General features: G+C 40.4%; 1 protein-coding gene across 5 annotated transcripts in view; it reads left to right on the forward strand.

Moving 5' to 3' along the window:
• LOC105222666 (RNA-binding protein MEX3B) overlaps positions 1-18,363 on the forward strand; it is a 154,779-nt gene that overhangs the window by 20,234 nt on the left and 116,182 nt on the right. For 3 of the 5 annotated variants that reach the window (XM_049460928.1, XM_049460929.1, XM_049460926.1), the window contains one exon: positions 13,039-13,953. The exons of 1 other annotated variant lie outside the window; for it this stretch is intronic. In XM_049460928.1, the coding sequence (XP_049316885.1) occupies positions 13,299-13,953 (655 nt within the window). In that variant the 5' untranslated portion in view covers positions 13,039-13,298. The remainder of the gene's footprint in view (positions 1-13,038; positions 13,954-18,363) is intronic. One more of the 5 variants, XM_049460927.1, reaches the window with a different exon arrangement.

The raw sequence follows: 18,363 nt of genomic DNA on the forward strand, positions 1-18,363 counted from the left end.
GGCACTGTCCAATTACCGCTCCTTTCTTCAGACTTATAGGCGTGTTGAATTCATTCACTACTCTGACCGGAATGGTGGCGTCTTCTCTAGTTTTCACAAGCGTTCTTCCTACCAATATGGGTGTAGCTATTTTTGTTGGTTCCACAATCCACAATTCTTTAGTCCCACCTCCTCCATTCACTTAAGCCCATACAATCGCCTCAGATTTTGGTGGAATACTCTGATTATCATCAACAATCACCCTCTTACTTTCAACGTTGGTCACATATCCGGTGTTTATAGGCATCTCCATGTTCTGGCAAAACAGCATTTGCTTGTTTAAATCCAAAGTAACCCCGTGATCAATCATGAAATCTACTCCCATTATAATTTCATCCGTGATTTCTGCTACGATGAAGGTGTGATTAACTTCCAGGGTACCAATCATCACTTCGCAAAACACTTTTCCCGCGACAGCTGCTTCCTCCCCGGTGGCCGTTCGAAGCTTGCAACCGATTAATGGTTCAACCGTTCCTCTTACCACATCCGGTCGGATAATTGAATGTGTGGCACCAGTATCCAAAGTAAGCGTTGACAGTCGTCCATTTACGATACCGTTGATAGTAAGATTGTTGTCATGGCGGCCTATTTGTGATATCGAGATGGCGGGGCAAATAGTTGTGGGAACCAGCTCACGCCCCTTTGAACTGTTCCGTTTTAGTTTAACGACTTGTGAGATGTGGATGCTCCGTCCTCGTTATCTGTTGGTTGTTTCCGTTTTGATGGGTTTACTTTTATATTGCAATTTCGGGCAAAGTGACCCGCTTTTCCACAGTTGAAACATCTGCCTGTTGTATTTACTCGCGGTGGAGCAATTGTCTTCAGAGTCTTCAATATTTCTTCCATCAGCGCCGGTTGTTCCATTTCAACTCTTTGTACTTTGTGTGCTGGTTTACTTAGTAGGGAAGCTGTTTCCTGTGTGAGGGCGTGCGAAACCGTTTCAGCAAACGTTTTTTTTGGCAATGCATATGTGGCGCGTTTGGTGTCCACATCACGAATTCCATTTATGAAACATTGAATTTTTACCCTCTCAATGTAATCCACAGGTGCATCTGCATTTGCCAAATGAGCCAGTCGTTCTATTTCAGTTGCGAACTCTTGCAGTGACTCGTTCATCTTCTGACCCCTATTTTGCAGTTCGATCTGGTATATTTGTTTCCGGTGCTCACTACCATATCGTCTTTCTATCGCACTCATCAATGCCTCATAGTTGTCCCGTTCACAGTCTGGAATAGTCTGAAGGATTTCTGCCGCAGGTCCCTTCAATGATACAAACAAGGACGCCACTTTGTCCGCTGCATTCCAGTTATTGGCCATTGCTGTCTTTTCAAACTGAAGTTTGAAAATTTGAAATGGAATACTTCCATCGAATGTGGGTGCCTTCAGTCTTGGATTATTTGTTGATGGTGCAGGGCCATGCAGTTGCAGTTCTCGCATACGATTACTCAGTTGAAGAAATTCTGATCTTAAATTTTCTTCGTCATTTTATATTGTGCTTAATTCGTCTTCAAATTTTGAAAATTTCTCTTGCACTTGTGTATTACTTTCTGTAATCTGTTGTACCAAACGCTTTTCTAACTGCGTATTATTTTCAGTCATTTGTTGTGTAAGACGAGACTCTAACTGTGATGTATTTTAACTATTTGCGTTATTTGCTGTGCCAGACGATTTTCTGTTTGCACTACATTTTCTGTTATTTGTGATATATTTTCGGCTATTTGCTGTGCCAGACGATTTTCTGTTTGCACTGCTTTTTCTGCATTTTCAGCTATTTGCTGTGCCAGGACGATTTCCTGTTTGCACTGCATTTTCTGTATTTTCAGCTATTTTCTGTATAGCCACTAACAGCATGTTCATGTCTGCACTTGATGATGTTCGTTGTTCTTCTACTTTTTCTTCTACCTTTGTAGAAGTTTCTGGCCAATCAAATTCGAACTCGTCCACATTAATTCCATCCGCTTCCATTGCTTTACGTAATCGTGCCTGCAGATCCGCCTTTTGCCCACTTATCGGCAAATTACGCTCCTCCAGTTCCATTTTTATTTTATTTTATTTTATTTTATTTTACTTTACTTTACTTTGTTAGGTTCGTATCTCTGGATTGACAAATAAAATCAACACTTTAATTTAATTCAACAACTCTTTATTTCACAACTCGTCTACACTATAGCAGTTTAGTCTTAGCACTGATTGATTACGTTGGCGTTGCCACGGCTTATATAGCCACGCACTTCTCGCTGATGCCGACGTGTCCTTCTAGAATATTGCGTCTGGAAATTATCAGAACATAATGCTATACGGCGCCAGACGCAAGCAGACAGCCGCGGCGCCAGACTCAGCAATTGTTTAAGTAGACAAGCAGACAGTGCGGCGCCAGATGTCTATTGTTTCGCGGCGCCAGATGTCTACAACAAGACAAATGCTATTCCATATACCTACAGCTATTGTTCATAATAAGGGATGCATACAGCAATACAAATACATCTTAATACTACTTTTGTAACGGGTCTGTAAATGGGTCTGGCAGTGAACGAGGGCAAGACGAAATATCTCCTGTCATCAAACAAACAGTCGTCGCACTCGCGACTTGGCACTCACGTCAGAGAACATAAAACATAGAGAAGGGGCAAATCGAAATCTGTATGATGGTTCGATTGCGCGGCTAACAGAGCTGATAGATTTTTATTAGGGAATTCGCCGTGCTCGCTGCTATTTAGCAGAATTGAGCACGTGGAGTGGCAGAAATATATGTAAATGACTGAAAATAAATAAAGAGAATTTGCTTCGTAGAAAAATATACAAAATATACAAAGGCACACAGAGAATGTAAAAAAGCATTCTCTGAGTGACATATGCATGCTTATATTGAATTAGTGAACCATTGTCACATATGCGTCATTACTTTGTATCAAATGAACCATTTTTTCCGAAAAATGGTAAAAATTTTAATTTTTTTACAAAATCAGGAAAAATAGAGAAAAATTATTTTAATGTTATTTCTCTTTATTTTTATTTTTTAATTTTTAAATTAATTAATATTTATTTCGACTATTACAACGTGAAGATGTGCAAAATGATCTTTATTTCTTCAAAGAAAATTGATGACCTTCATGAAATATGCATATTCGCATTATTTCGTTATCATTTCCATATTTGTAGCAATAGAACTTCTATGGCATATACATATGTATGCATATTATTTCTTTGGCACATTTGTATGTTTCCGAAAGCAAATGCGAGCCACATACATATGTATGTATGTACATACATTCATTATAACAAGTGTCGCACGCATCTTTCGCATCTCCGTTTTCACGATGAACCAATGGCCGAAACAGGCGTTTTGTCCAAGAGTCAAATGCTGAACACATTGAGCGGGGATGACTGCAAGCGACATCTGTCAAATATTAAAATATACACGTTCATATGGACACAGTTATGTAGTTGTGCAGCTGTCTAAATAACTGTGTCCATAAGAATGTGTGTATTTCAATATCAGGTTCAGATGGCGCTTGCAGTCTGTCGCATTCTATGTGTTCAGCACATCAATCTGTCGAAGCACTGACGCGACGAGACGCGAAAGAAACTAACAAACGATTGCCGATTGTTACCGCTTCCCTTGCCGCTGTAACAGCTTCGCCGACGATCTAGCGTAAATATGTATGAATATGTATGAGCTTGCATACATATCGACGCAGATTTTTGCGAGTCACGGAAAAATATTTTAGACAAATATTATAAATCGACAACTCCTACATATGTTGCCACTTTTGTCATTTCTTTCTGTGAAGAAGCATCAGAAAGATGTTCAGTTTATGATTTTTAGCTTTTGCCATCGTCGCGAAAAGACGCTTTAGGCAAAGGCATGCTCGGGGAGATGTTACGGCGTCTGTTTATATGAATGAAGCGCGGTCGCTTGTGGCATATGCGCCTGCGTTTATGAATGAAATCGTTTTTGTTGTAGAATTTACTACATTTGGGCTTCGCCAATTCGGCTGCCATATTGACTTGTGATGCTTCTTCTATTTGAGCAGTTGTTGTTTTTATAGAACAATGCTTCAATTTTTTGTTGGTGACATATTCAGATGTGTACGCATATGTATGTTTGTATGCTTGTGCATTATTTGTTCGCAAGTGTATACAGATATATGTACATATAAGTATATATGAATATATGAACATACAGATCAATGCGCGCACATGTAATATATTGATATGTATGTAAGTGATAAAATCATGATATGAATTTCTGAACGCGCACATGCGTATACATGCAGTCATATGAGCAGATAATAAGATTATGATATGAGCATATGCAGAGACATACGTTAATATGATGTATGTACATATGTATGCATATATTGTTGTGATAAATTTAATTTCTATTAGTAGGAAATATAATACAAAAATATTTATTAGTATAATATATTATGTAAAAATCAAAGAAAATTATTAAATATGCAAGTCCAAATTGACTATAAATATTACTATGCATGCATTCATACAAAATTATACTCATATCATAATTATGTTTATTAGTCAATATTCAATTGTCGATGGCAAAACTCAAAACATATGTACATATTATTTGCATACATTGCGATTCCCAAGTTGAAAAATTGAATCATGAAAAAGTTGGGAGATCATAAGGAGCAGCATGCATATGTTTATGTCTTCATATTCATATTCAATGCATGCATACATACATATATTTATATCTCTTCATATTCATGCGTATGTGAGACAGAGAACATCATGTACTTTTTACACATTTTTCGGTGTCAAAATGAAACAAAATATAAACAAGCAAAACGAAATTCTTCGTTGCGAGTCTCTTCATATTTTCTGCTTCGACATGTACATATATGCCACTTCATCATATGCCGTGAATACATATTCTCTTCATATTCTCGGTTAGAATATGTGAGAGAATGGTAAAAAATGTTAAAATTGCGGGGCGAAGTCCGACTCATAATATTAACGAATCCGGCGAATTCCCTAATAAAAATCTATCAAATGTTCGCAGTCGAACCTGCACCTTCTCTATACTTCACGTTCTCTGCTCACGTCACTGTTGACAGTCATAACTTTGAAGTTGTAGATAATTTCGTCTATCTTGGAACCAGCGTAAACAGCACCAACAATGTCAGCCTAGAAATCCAACGCAGGATAACTCTTGCCAACAGGTGCTACTTCGAACTAAGTAGGCAATTGAGAAGCAAAGTCCTCTCTCGACAAACAAAAATCAAACTTTATAAGTCACTCATAATTCCCGTCCTGCTATATGGTGCAGAGGCCTGGACGATGTCAACAACAGATGAGTCGACGTTGCGAGTTTTCGAGAGAAAAGTTCTGCGAAAGATTTATGGTCCTTTGCGCGTTGGCCAGGGCGAATATCGCAATCGTTGGAACGATGAGCTGTACGAGATATACGACGACATTGACATAGTTCAGCGAATTAAAAGACAGCGGCTACGCTGGCTAGGTCATGTTGTCCGGATGGACGAAAACACTCCAGTTCTGAGAGTATTCGACGCAGTACCCGCCGCGGGAAGCAGAGGAAGAGGAAGACTTCCACTCCGTTGGAAGGACCAAGTGGAGAAGGACCTGGCTTCGCTTCGAATATCCAATTGGCGCCACGTTGCGAAAAGAAGAAACGACTGGCGTGCGGTTGTTAACTCGGCTATAATCGCATAAGCGGTGTCTACGCCAATTAAGAAGAAGAAGATTCGAATTGAAGAACAAGACTTGACAGGTAAAACCCCATGTAATGGTGAAGCTTTAGAAGTAATGATTCGATTAAGAAGCAATAATTCGTAAAGTCGTCAATAGAACTTGGTCGCAAATAATATAACAATTAGTCAATGAAAGGTTACGAGTAGATATTAAATGCTGCCTAATTATCGATTTACTTAGCCAATACTACATGTCATAGTTCATATTTTAACAAATTAGGGATTTCTCACATCAAACTAAAAAATTAAAAATAAATATAATTTAAAAAAACTAAAAAACACGCTTTTAAAGCAGAAAAAATTCCTGCATTATTGTGAGAAAAGCGTGGTGTGTTTTGTGACATATTTTTCATATATCGAGCATGCCACGCTTTTCTCACAATAATGCAGGAATTTTTCCTTCATTTAAACAAAGAATTATTTTTCACTTTTTAGTTTGATATGCTTTAAAAGCGTGTTTTTTTAGTTTTTTTTTTGACTATATTTATTACTGTAGTGAATTGTTTATAATTAATGTACATCTTAGCCACAGCAACATGTGGACGTGGTCCGCTAGTACAATATTATATATTTATCTTAAACGATTCAGAATATCAAAGATACATATTTAAACCGTGTTTTGTGAAATTTTATTTACAAATTCCGAAAATTTAGACGTTGATACCTAATCTCCCTTGATTTAAAAAAAAAAAAATGTTCTTGCTATGGACAGAATAACTCATTATTGGTTCATCTAAAATCAAAAAACCAAAAGTACTTCTTCAGTACATCTCTTCATTGGACTAAGGAAAAGTACTAATTAAAATTTTAACGTTTGACTAGCTTTTTTGGCAAGCTTGAAAAATTAGTGTAATAAACATTTGAAAGGTGAATTTTTAATTTATACTTCGCCTGTATTTCTTTGTCCGTAAGTTGGTAGTACTGCTTGATGTCACTTCTTCTTCTTCTTTTCTGGCGTAGACACCGCTTACGCGAGTCAACAACAGCGCGCCATTCGTTTCTTCTCTTCGCTACGTGGCGCCAATTGGATATTCCAAGCGAAGCCAGGTCCTTCTCCACTTGGTCCTTCCAACGGAGTGGAGGTCTTCCTCTGCTTCCCGCGGCGGGTACTGCGTCGAATACTTTCAGAGCTGGAGTGTTTTCATCCATCCGGACAACATGACCTAGCCAGCGTAGCAGCTGTCTTTTAATTCGCTGAACTATGTCAATGTCGTCGTATATCTCGTACAGCTCATCGTTCCATCGAATGCGATATTCGCCCTGGCCAACGCGCAAAGGACCATAAATCTTTCGCAGAACTTTTCTCTCGAAAACTCGCAACGTCGACTTATCGGTTGTTGTCATCGTCCAAGCCTCTGCACCATATAGCAGGACGGGAATTATGAGCGACTTATAGAGTTTGGTTTTTGTTCGTCGAGAGAGGACTTTACTTTTCAATTACCTACTCAGTCCGAAGTAGCACCTGTTGGCAAGAGTAATCCTGCGTTGGATTTCCAGGCTGACATTGTTGGTGGTGTTTACGCTGGTTCCAAGATAGACGAAATTATCTACAACTTCAAAGTTATAACTGTCAACAGTGACGTGAGAGCCAAGTCGCGAGTGCGACGACTGTTTGTTTAATGACAGGAGATATTTCGTCTTGCCCTCATTCACTGCCAGACCCATTTGCGTTGCTTCCTTGTTCAGTCTGGAGTAAGCAGAACTAACGGCGCGGGTGTTGAGACCGATGATATCAATATCATCAGCATAAGCCAGCAGCTGTAGGTAGGTAGGTAGGTAGGAGTGCAGCCCTATCGGGCTCAATTAGCACTGATGTGCCATTTTGATACACTGCTCGTGGAACCTCCTGTATCTGCTGTTACGTTCCACCTTCTCTCTCAAACCATTTTGAGGTTTCGATGAAACTACTTATGTCCGATATGCTTTTGGTGGAAATCCATTCAAGGTTTGGTGCTTGGTGGATTCCGAGTGTTTTATGTCGGATCTGTGCCAGAGCTGGGCATTCGCAGAGAAAGTGGAAGATTGTTTCCTTGTTCCCTGCTACTCCGCAGCCACGGCAGATGTCGTTGTAGGGCATACCCATTTTGGACGCATGTTCCCCAAATGGCCAGTGCCCTGTTGTGGTAGCTGTTATTTTGTATATACTTTTCCTTGACCTATTTAATATGTCGTTGGTTCTTTTCCTGTCGTATGTTGGCCATAATTGTTTAGCTATGACGCATTTTGTAGTGTTTTTCCACTTGTTGTTAGCAATTTGTTGAAATTGTGTATTGATCTCTCCTTTGATCGATCCTAGCGGGCTCGGTATGAGCTCCGCCTCGGATTCATTGAGGAAAGCTCCTGCCTTTGCCAACTCATCTGCTTTTTCGTTACCGAAAATGTTCCTGTGGCCGGGAACCCAGATCAAGTTTAGCTGGAGCTTGTCTTTTATTGAGCTTAGCGCTCTCTTGCAGTTGTGAACTATACTGGAATTTGTCATGGGTGAAGACAATGCCAGGAGGGCCGCCTGGCTATCCGTAAATATAGTTGCTTTATGTATATTCCCGTGGTTTTCTAATAGAACTTCGCAGGCTTTTTCTATGCCTAGTACTTCTGCTTGGAAGATGCTAGCCGAATTCGGTAGACGTATAGAGAGAGATATGCCCAGATCAGCCGAGAATACCCCCGTGCCCACTCCGCAGTCCATTTTGGACCCGTCGGTATAGACTGAGGTGGTACCCTCCTCTGCAATTGAACCTCTTCTCCATTCTCGCCTAGATGGTATCCTCACCTGGAAGTGCCTATTGAAATCCAGCTTTGGGAGAATGTAGTCTGATTTATTAATAGTGAGTTTGTTTAGGATTACGCTATGTCCGTAGTTCTGCTGATTCCAACCTCCCAATTCTTTTATTCTTATCGCCGCAATAGCTGCTGTTTTTTGAATAAAAATGTCCATTGGTAGTTGATGCAAGATCACATTGAGCGCATCAGTCGGACATGACCTGATTGCGCTTGTAACACCCGCACATGCTGCTCTTTGTATTCCATTTAATTTTCTTATGTTGTACAGTTTGTTTAGCGCTGGCCACCATACCAGAGCTCCATATGTGAGTATGGGTCTTATGACCGCCGTGTACATCCACATGATTATACTTGGTTTGAGGCCCCAATTCTTGTTGACAATTTTCTTACAAGTATAGTAGGCCATGTATGCTTTGTTTATTCTTTTTTCTATATTTATTTTCCAGGACAGTTTGGCGTCAATCTCCACCCCCCAAATACTTAGCTGTTGGGGATAGAGTGAGTGTTGTGCCGTTTAGTACCGGAAGTTGAAACTGAGGTATTTTGGTTCTGCTAGTGAATAGCATCAGTTCTGTTTTGTTCGGGTTAACTCCTAGACCATTGCTTTTAGCCCATAGGTTTAACCTACGAAGTGCTCTTTCCATAATCTCGCTGACTGTTGAAGGAAACATACCTGATACCAACACTATATCGTCTGCATACGCTACTGCTTTCACTCCTCCACCGTTTAATTGGAGGAGTATTTCGTTCAGCGCTACAACCCATAGAAGCGGAGAGAGGACCCCCCCTCTACTCACATAACTTGTTTGTGTTGCAGCGCCGTTTGAAGCTATAATCTTCCTATTCTCAAGCATCGATAGTATCCATCTGCACACAGTGTCATCTATGCCCCCATGCGCCAGAGAATTAATTATCGTATTTACTTCTATGTTATTGAAAGCGCCCTCTATGTCTAGAAAAGCAGCCATGGTGTATTGTTTGTGGTGCAGTGATTTTTCAATCACACTTATCACCTCGTGAAGGGCGGTTTCGGTTGATCGGCCCTTTATGTACGCATGTTGGGACTTCGATAACTTCTCCGCCATTATTGTTCTTACGTGTATATCTATCAGCCTTTCTAGTACCTTCAGCATAAATGAGGTAAGGCTTATAGGTCTAAAATCCTTGGCGTTCTCGTGCGTTCTTCTGCCTGGTTTCGGAAGAAACACAACTTTACTCCTTTTCCAACTTCTTGGGATGTAAGATAGTTGAATGCTTGCTTTGTATATATTTTCAAGCCTTAGAACCATTGGTTCTACCAGTTTCTGCAGCATTATGGGCATAATCCCGTCAGGACCTGCCGCTTTAAATGGTGCAAAACTATTTATGGCATATTTGATTTTTCTTTTGTCTACTATTTGGCTTCGATAGTCAGCTGCGTTCACCGGTGGTTCCGGTTGAACCCTCGTTGAAGGTGTTTGCTGACTCCCGGGGAAGTGTGTTTTGATTAGTACCTCCAGAGACTCTTTTGCCGAGGAGGTCCAATCACTTCCCTCCGCCCTAATGTAGGCAGTATTAATATGGTCTATGGATAGCATTTTACTCAGCCTAGCGGCTTCTCCGCCATGAGTCATTTTTAGCTTTCCTGACTGCTTTTTTGTATTCCTTCATAAGGTCTTTATATGGCTGCCATATTTTAGTTCTAAAACTCTCATTGAAAGCTTTCCTTAGTTGTGTTCTCAAATTCTTGAGTTCACTGTTCCACCAAGGAAGAGACTTTCTCTTTTTCAAAACTGTTAGCGGAGTAGATTTATTAAAAGTTGTGATTAGGATTTTTTCCAACTTCTCTACTTCTGAATCTAGTTCCTCTGTATTTCTGATACTCTTATTGCCTCCCTTTTCGAGGCATTTAGTTGCTATACTGGTAAATTTTCCCCATTCCGTTCTTCTAGGGTTCCGGTATGTGAGAGGCGGACTGTACCTCTCGCGGATGCTGAAGAGTATCCAGGAGTGATCCGACATGGAAGGCTCATCGGACACCCTCCAGTTATCCACAACGAGACTGTCTGTGTCTGTTGATAGCGTGAGGTCTAGAACTTCCTCCCACCCCGGGAACCTATCCGAGCTTGGGAAAATAAAGGTTGGCTTATCTCCCTTGTTGCAAATACTTAGCTTACTATTCAAAATATACTGCAAGAGTGACTCACCTCTGGTGTTTATACTGGAGCTACCCCATACGGTGTGCCTTGCATTTGCATCACACCCTATTAGGACATCATCCTTCTTGTTCTCCTCTACTAGCTTGGTGAGCGGGGCCGGTGGTATATCTTCGTCATGGGCCAAGTAGGCCGAGACCAAGAAGAAGGGCTTTTCCTTCTGTTCCACCTTCACCACTGTGATATCTGCTGTGCTGTAATTAGGACAAAGAAATGCATTTATACTTTTATTGATAAGAATGCATGCCCTAGGTTTACCTCTGTTCCGCGTGTAAAACAGGTTATAATTGCTGCTGTTTAGTCCTTTTATGGAGTCTTCATTGACCCAGGGCTCCTGTATTAGGCTGATGTCGATGCCCCCCTCGTTCACGAGGGTTGTCAGATTCGCTGTACACTCTTATAAGAGATTGTACCTGCTCGATTAAGTTCTGCAGCTCGAATAATTTTCCCCAGCAGCAGATTGAAAAAATCGCACGATAGGGAGTCGCCTTGTCTGAAACCTCGTTTGGTATCGAACGGCTCGGAGAGGTCCTTCCCGATCCTGACGGAGCTTTTGGTGCTGCTCAACGTCAGTTTACACAGCCGTATTAGTTTTGCGGGGATACCAAATTCAGACATCGTGGCATAAAGGCAGCTCCTTTTCGTGCTGTCGAAAGCAGCTTTGAAATCGACGAAGAGGTGGTGTGTGTCGATTCTCCTTTCACGGGTCTTTTCCAAGATTTTGCGCATTGTGAATATCTGGTCGGTTGTTGATTTATCAGGTCTAAAGCCACACTGATAAGGTCCAATCAGTTTGTTGACGGTGGGCTTTAATCTTTCACACAACACGCTGGATAGAACCTTATGCGATGTTGAGGAGGCTTATCCCGCGGTAGTTGGCGCAGATTGTGGGGTCTCCTTTTTTATGGATTGGGCATAGCACACTTAAATTCCAAGCGTTGGGCATACTTTCGTCCGACCATATTTTGCAAAGAAGCTGATGCATGCACCTTATCAGCTCTTCGCCGCCGTGTTTGAATAGCTCGGCCGGCAATCCATCGGCCCCTGCCGCTTTGTTGTTTTTCAGGCGGGCAATTGCTATTCGAACTTCTTCATGGTCGGACAATGGAACGTCTGCTCCATCGTCATCGATTGGTGTATCGGGTTCGTCTTCTCCTGGTGTTGTGCGTTCACTTCCTGGAGAAGAGTTCCCTCCATAATTTAAGTATGCTCTGGGCATCGGTGGCTAGATCACCTTGGGGGGTTCTACAAGAGTATGCTCCGGTCTTGAAACCTTCTGTAAGCCGCCGCATCTTTTCGTAGAATTTTCGAGCATTACCCCTGTCGGCCAGCTTATCAAGCTCTTCGTACTCACGCATTTCGGCCGCGTGATGTCACTATCTATGCTAAATTTGACTTCAAAATATTCATTAGTATTTGTGATACTCGTCGTTTTGTGAGGTTTTAAAATTGAATTATTCAATTTTTACTATATCTGAATTTATTGAACAAAGAAGTGCAATAATGCACCATCTCATACTGCATTGGCTATTCGTGATCATTTCGTCACATTTTTAACTAACATCGTGCCGCAACCACCGCATTTGTCTGATTTACCTTCGTGTAACTTCTGGCAACTCAGAAAATCCACATGACCATTCTGAGGACAGCGTTTTGAGGATATAAAAGCTGAATCGAAGAAGGTCAAGTGCTATGATAACTGGAAAATTCGTTTGCATAAGTGTATTGTAGCGGGAGGGGATTACTTTGAAAGATATGAAATGGACAAAATTCACCTTTCAATTTGATCACAGATAAGGTTATTTTAAAGATGTGTGTACAGTTAAACAAAATCGCTTCATAACTTTAGAAGAAACCGTTTCTACCGTAAATTGAGTTTTGAGATAGTGTTTAGGTGCGAAGCGTTGAACTGATGTGTGGGCGGAACTTCCGAAGGGACAAAGAAGTATAACAGCTGATCGTTAATCGAGCCTTTCGTTAATCGAAGAGCCAGTTGTACTGGTTTCCCAATTATTGTCTTAATGTACTAAATTAATTAGGCTATGCGAAAAGGCTATAAGTTGGTGTATTTGTCAATTCAGCATGAAGGTAAATCCCATAAGCTGACCGTAAGGTATCTAAATGCATGTTATTAAGATAGTTAAATTAGTTTTGATTTCACGACTTCCAAAGTGGTAAGTGAAAACGTATTAATCTATTCTCTTACACCTTGTTGCCTTAGTATTTTAGTGTTAGTAACAATTTGCTTTTAATTCTTATTTTTTACTGTTTAATACTCCTTGTTTTAGGTTAAAATACAATCGATTAAAATTATAAAGCAATTTTGAGACTCGTATAGTCAAGTTGCATTACACAACACATTCCCAGCAACAATAAATATATACTGCGACATCACATTTTTATCTAATTGTGATTTATGGTTGATATATCAATAGTTTTTATACTATTCATATTATCATCTTTTCAATCATCAGGTAAAGTTCGTACGAAAATTTACACAGGCACATAAATCGCAACTTCTGTGAGCTATAAGTACGCATATTTAGATATGGCAGCAACACAAGCAAATCTTAAACTGCTTTCGCCAACTGCAAATGTTTGCTCCTCAAACCTGTTGTCCATAAAAGCCACATCTGTATCTTCAACAACAACTATGATGCCCGCGCCCGTATCTACAAATATTAATATACTATCTGCGCCTTCTAGAGCATCTTCTCAGCTACCCTTCAATAGCCTAGTTTCAGTAGAGCGGTCACAACAACATGATGCAGATGAAGATCAGCGAACATTACAACTAGCTTGGGAATTATCAGTCGGTAGTGTAAATGAATTGGCCACAGAACGACCATCGTTAAGTTCTTTTAACAACCGTAAAAAATCCAATAATGCAATTAATCAACACGAACTAGCACACCAACAAATAATTGCAAACTCGCAACATGAACAGCTGAATCAAAAAGTTGATATTGTTACAAATAAAAGTATTCAGCCTACTGTTTCTGCTGTTGCCGCCAATGGTTTTAGTCAAATTAATATAAATGGTTTAACAAGTAGAAATAGTAGTACATCATTTAATAATATTTCGATGCCAACGCTACTATTACCACCTACAATAGACGATCGTTCTAAGAGATCCCAAAATATGACAGAATGTGTGCCAGTGCCCAGCTCCGAACACGTTGCCGAAATAGTAGGACGTCAAGGTATGTCAATTTTATGGGATGCATGCAAATATTTTTAGAGAAGTAATAATATATATTGTAAGTTATCGGATGTGTTCTACATACGGTTACTTTTAATAAGCAATGTTTTCGATCCAACTTTAATTGATATCATCGTTTAATTTCTTGGACCATAATTATTTCCACTGTTTCACTAATATTAAACAATTCAACTAACATAGTATTTTTTCTTAGACCAACACGAGAAAACTTTTGTTGCTCGTTATCCGGAAACGAACGCTTCAGTAAGCGCTGAACAAAATCATATTCTATTACCAAATTATAACCTGATATTAAGTTTGCCACGATGTTTGTGACACCCAGAACGAAACGTCAGAAACCCTTTAAAATATATACATACACATGATTGGCGTAACGAGCAAGTCGGTTTAGTCATGTCTGATATATCGATCGGAAATTTGAACACGTCCTCCCCAAAAAGTTTTCGGGTCCGCTGATATCCGACCATTATGGCATACAACTGCCATTAAAACTAAACAAGTTCTTGTATGGAAAACTTTTTTTATTTGTGAAGTCTTATAGCTTCGGTATAACCGAAGTTAACGTTTTGCTAATTTTTACACCTGTTTACTCTTTTCGAAATATTTCTATTATGGATATGTCGGGGTCTATTCTGAACAAATAGGAGTTTAACCTGCCGTAGTATCCAGAACGGAGCTGCGCTAGGGTCACTCTCGTTTCTCGCGGCAGTTAGAACTCTTCGTCTGCAATGGGTGGTGGCTTCACTCCGAGAACGCCATTCACTGGAAGGGAGTCGGTGAAGGTGTTGATAGCTCCACTGTGAATGGCGGTCAGTACCTGTCGGAAGTTAGTTGCGTTCGAAGTCCGGTCGGCATACTGTTCAATGTCGTCGACGTAATTGAGAAAAGACCTCTTTATGTTCCTAGGAGGCGATTCTGCTACTAGCAGGTGACTGCAGGGGTGATTTCTGAGTTTATTATGCTTCTTAACTGGGACCAGAAGAGTCTCACTATGTAGTTGTTCGATGGGAGACATCAAGAGGCATCCTATCGTGGCCCGAAGTGCAGTGATCTGGCAGGTCTGAAGTTTCTTCATCTGCGCACCACTGCATCCAGGGAATCATATTGGTGCTGCGTAATTGAGGATCGGCCGGCCGATTGCCTTGTAAATTGCCAACGTTTTTTTGTCGTTTTTGGCGATAATCGCGATCGTATGAAGAGTGAAGGAGCATAGACTATCAAATGTTACACCTAAAATCTTAGAATTATTGACAGTCGGAATCTTGACGCCATCGACTGCGATATTAACCTCAAGCCAATACTCCTTTGTCCAGTTCGTAATGGTCGCTGTGGATTTAGTAGGGGAAAGTATTAGGTTCCGTGCAGAGAAGAAACGAGAAAGGTCGGAGATAGCTGTTTACTTTTGAACACATGCCATCGATTTCACTGCGACGTCAATATCGGCGTACGAAGTTATGGAAACTCTGATGCGATGCTCTGATGTGATGTTGTGCACGCTTCGGAATCCATGCTGGTGGTTGGCTAGGCTCAGGAGGTGAGTGAAGGTCGGAAGTAGCAAAACCTCAAGTTTTTTGTTTAATTTGACAAAATGGCGGCGGTTTGAACAAAAGGAAGTTGTAGTTCCGTGTTGTTCGACTTTGTGCTCTGGGGCATAATTTACCCATCGTGGGATTTGTATTTTTGTGATATCGTTTAGATTGCTCGCGAACTGGGACCACTTTTCTAAACGAAGTGATTTTACTTGCTCGTCCCAGTCGGTACCATCTTGTATCATAATTGGCGAAAGCTATCCTGTGGGGTCGAAAAGTTTTGCCACCGAGGATAAAATTTGCCTCTTTGTAATAGCTGATAGTACGGATATTGACCCATTAGTGTATGAAAACTGGTCAGATATTACATTCCATTGTATCCCCAAAGTTTTTGTTGTGCTTTCCTTTTCGAATTTAAGGAAATTAGGGTGTAATGGATTTTCTTTAAGTATGCCCTTTAAAATATTAGGGTGGTTCGCCGTTATCTTTTTCAACGGAAACCCTGCTGTATTGAGCGCTTGTGTCACTTGTTCTAGTGGCTCGTATGCCTGTGGAAGATTGGCTTTCAGACAGAATGTCGTCTACATACGTTTGTGTTTTCAACACTTGTGTTGCCAGAGGAAATTCTGACTTTGTGTCTTCTGCCAGTTCGTGGAGTGTACGAATGGCGAGGTATGGGGCACAGTTTACGCCAAAGGTAACTGTTTTTAATTTAAAGTCGCGTAGTGGAGTATTGGGAGATTTTCGGAAAATAATTCGCTGAAAATCTTGATCATCTTTATGTACGACTATTTGTCGATACATTTTCTCAACATCCCCTTTGAAAACGTATTTGTATATACGCCAGTTTAGTATGAGAAGCATGAAATCTGGCTGAAGCGTGGGTTCCGTAAATAAAATGTCATTTAGGGAATTCCGCAAACTTGATGATTTTGATTCATTAAAGACAACTCTTACCTTTGTGTTTTTTTTGTCTGGCTTTATTACTGAATGATGTGGCAGGTAAAAAGAATTGTATTTACCTTTTATAATTTTTTCGCCAGGGCTGACTTCCTCCATGTGGTCTAAATGAAGGTATTCTTCTAAAACCCAATCGTATTCTGGTTTTAACTCGCCTTTTTAAGTAGGTTTTTTTCCATACTTAGAAACTGTTGGATAGCAGAAGTGCGAGAATGACCTAAGGCGAGTGTGTGGGGAAACTCTGGCTTTAGTGGTAGTCGTACGACGTACCGGCCATTATCTAATCTAGTAGTTGTGGACTTGTAAAAAGCCTCACAATATCAATCTTCTGGAGTTGTGATTGTTGTGGGGGGGAGTTTCTTCAGTTGTGTATTGAGGTACTCGTTTGAGATTTCCTCAACTTGAGTTGTCATTGTTGTGACTGGTTCCGCAACTAGCCCGCTTAGGACCCATCCGAAAATGGTATTTTGCGCCAGAAGTGTTTTTGTAATTTTCTCGACACCTTCGAGAATAATTTGAGGTATAAGGTCGCTGCCTAATAGAAGATCTATTTGAGCGGGGGTGTTGCCGTTAGGATCTGCTAGCTTTAGGTGTGTAACCTTTTGCCAATGCTTGCTATTTATATGATAGCATGGAAAGATGTTTGTTAGTTGCGGTAAGACAATAGCTTCTGCTTGAATGCGCTTATCCGCTTGGGGGGAAATAAGGGTAATGCGGCAGATTTTGTTAGAGTTTTGTACTACTCTTCCGCCCATTCCCGTAATTTCAAAATTAGCTAGTTTTGTTGGCAGTTGTAGCCTACTTTGTGCCCCAGACGCTATAAATGATCGTTGAGATCCTTGGTCTATTAAGGCCCTAAGTTTAAACAGTTCTCCTCGGTGCTCGATGGAGACCACTGCTGTGGGTAATAATACACTGCTTTGATTTTCGTTGTGTAGCGTCTGAGTTTTTAAAGCATTTGAGCTGCATGGTGCTTCTTGGCAATTTTCTGAATTTTGTAAGTCGGGATTTGCTGTTGCAACTAATCCCGCAGCTCATTTAACATTAGCTTTATTTTGAGCGAATCTGAAAAAATTTGTAATGTGAAGCATTGAGTTATGTCGTTTATGGCAATAGACGCAATTAAATTTGCTTTCGCAATCTTTGAGCGCATGCGCATGTGACAAACAGTTCGTACAAAGTTTTTTCGTTCTTACGAAACTGTTTCTTTCGCTAATATTTAGTTTTTTAAATTCCTCGCAAGATTTCAGCCTGCGCCCTCCTTTACACAGTTCGCATGACATATGTTTGTTTTGTTCGGATGTGAAAGTTTGTGTTTTGAAAAAACTACGATTTAAGTTATTGTTGTTACTCGCTTGGGGTCGAATGAAGCTTCGATTTAGGTCGTGTTGAACGTGTTCGTGTTTCGTATTGGGTAGTTAAGAAATCGTTCATTTGTTGCCACGTTGGGCACTTTCTTCGTGATGAGAGCGATTGCTCCCACAAAAGTAACGATTTTTCTGGTAATGCGGATGTGCATATATTTACCAGAATGGGGTCCCAATTGTCTGTGGGAATATTCTGTGTCGCTAGAACCGAAAAGCAATTTGAAACAGTGGATTGAAGTTTTATAAATTCTTCACTTGTTTCTTTCTGAATTTTTGGTAAATTCATTAGTATTGTGACTTGTTTGTCGACTAATATTCTTTCGATCTCGTGACGATCTTTTAGAGCTTCCCAGCATAATTGAAATTTTCGTCATTAAGAGCGAACTGTTTGACTATTACGTCTGCTTTACCTTTTGTTTTGTATCGGAGGTGATACAATTTTTGCGCTTGTGATAATTCAGGATGGTTTATGTACTCGGCCGTAAACATGTCCCGCAAGGACAGCCATTGTTCATAACCTCCATGATGGTGCAA

Source organism: Bactrocera dorsalis, chromosome 6 (genome assembly GCF_023373825.1).
Source record: "Bactrocera dorsalis isolate Fly_Bdor chromosome 6, ASM2337382v1, whole genome shotgun sequence".
Classification (NCBI taxonomy): domain Eukaryota; kingdom Metazoa; phylum Arthropoda; class Insecta; order Diptera; family Tephritidae; genus Bactrocera; species Bactrocera dorsalis.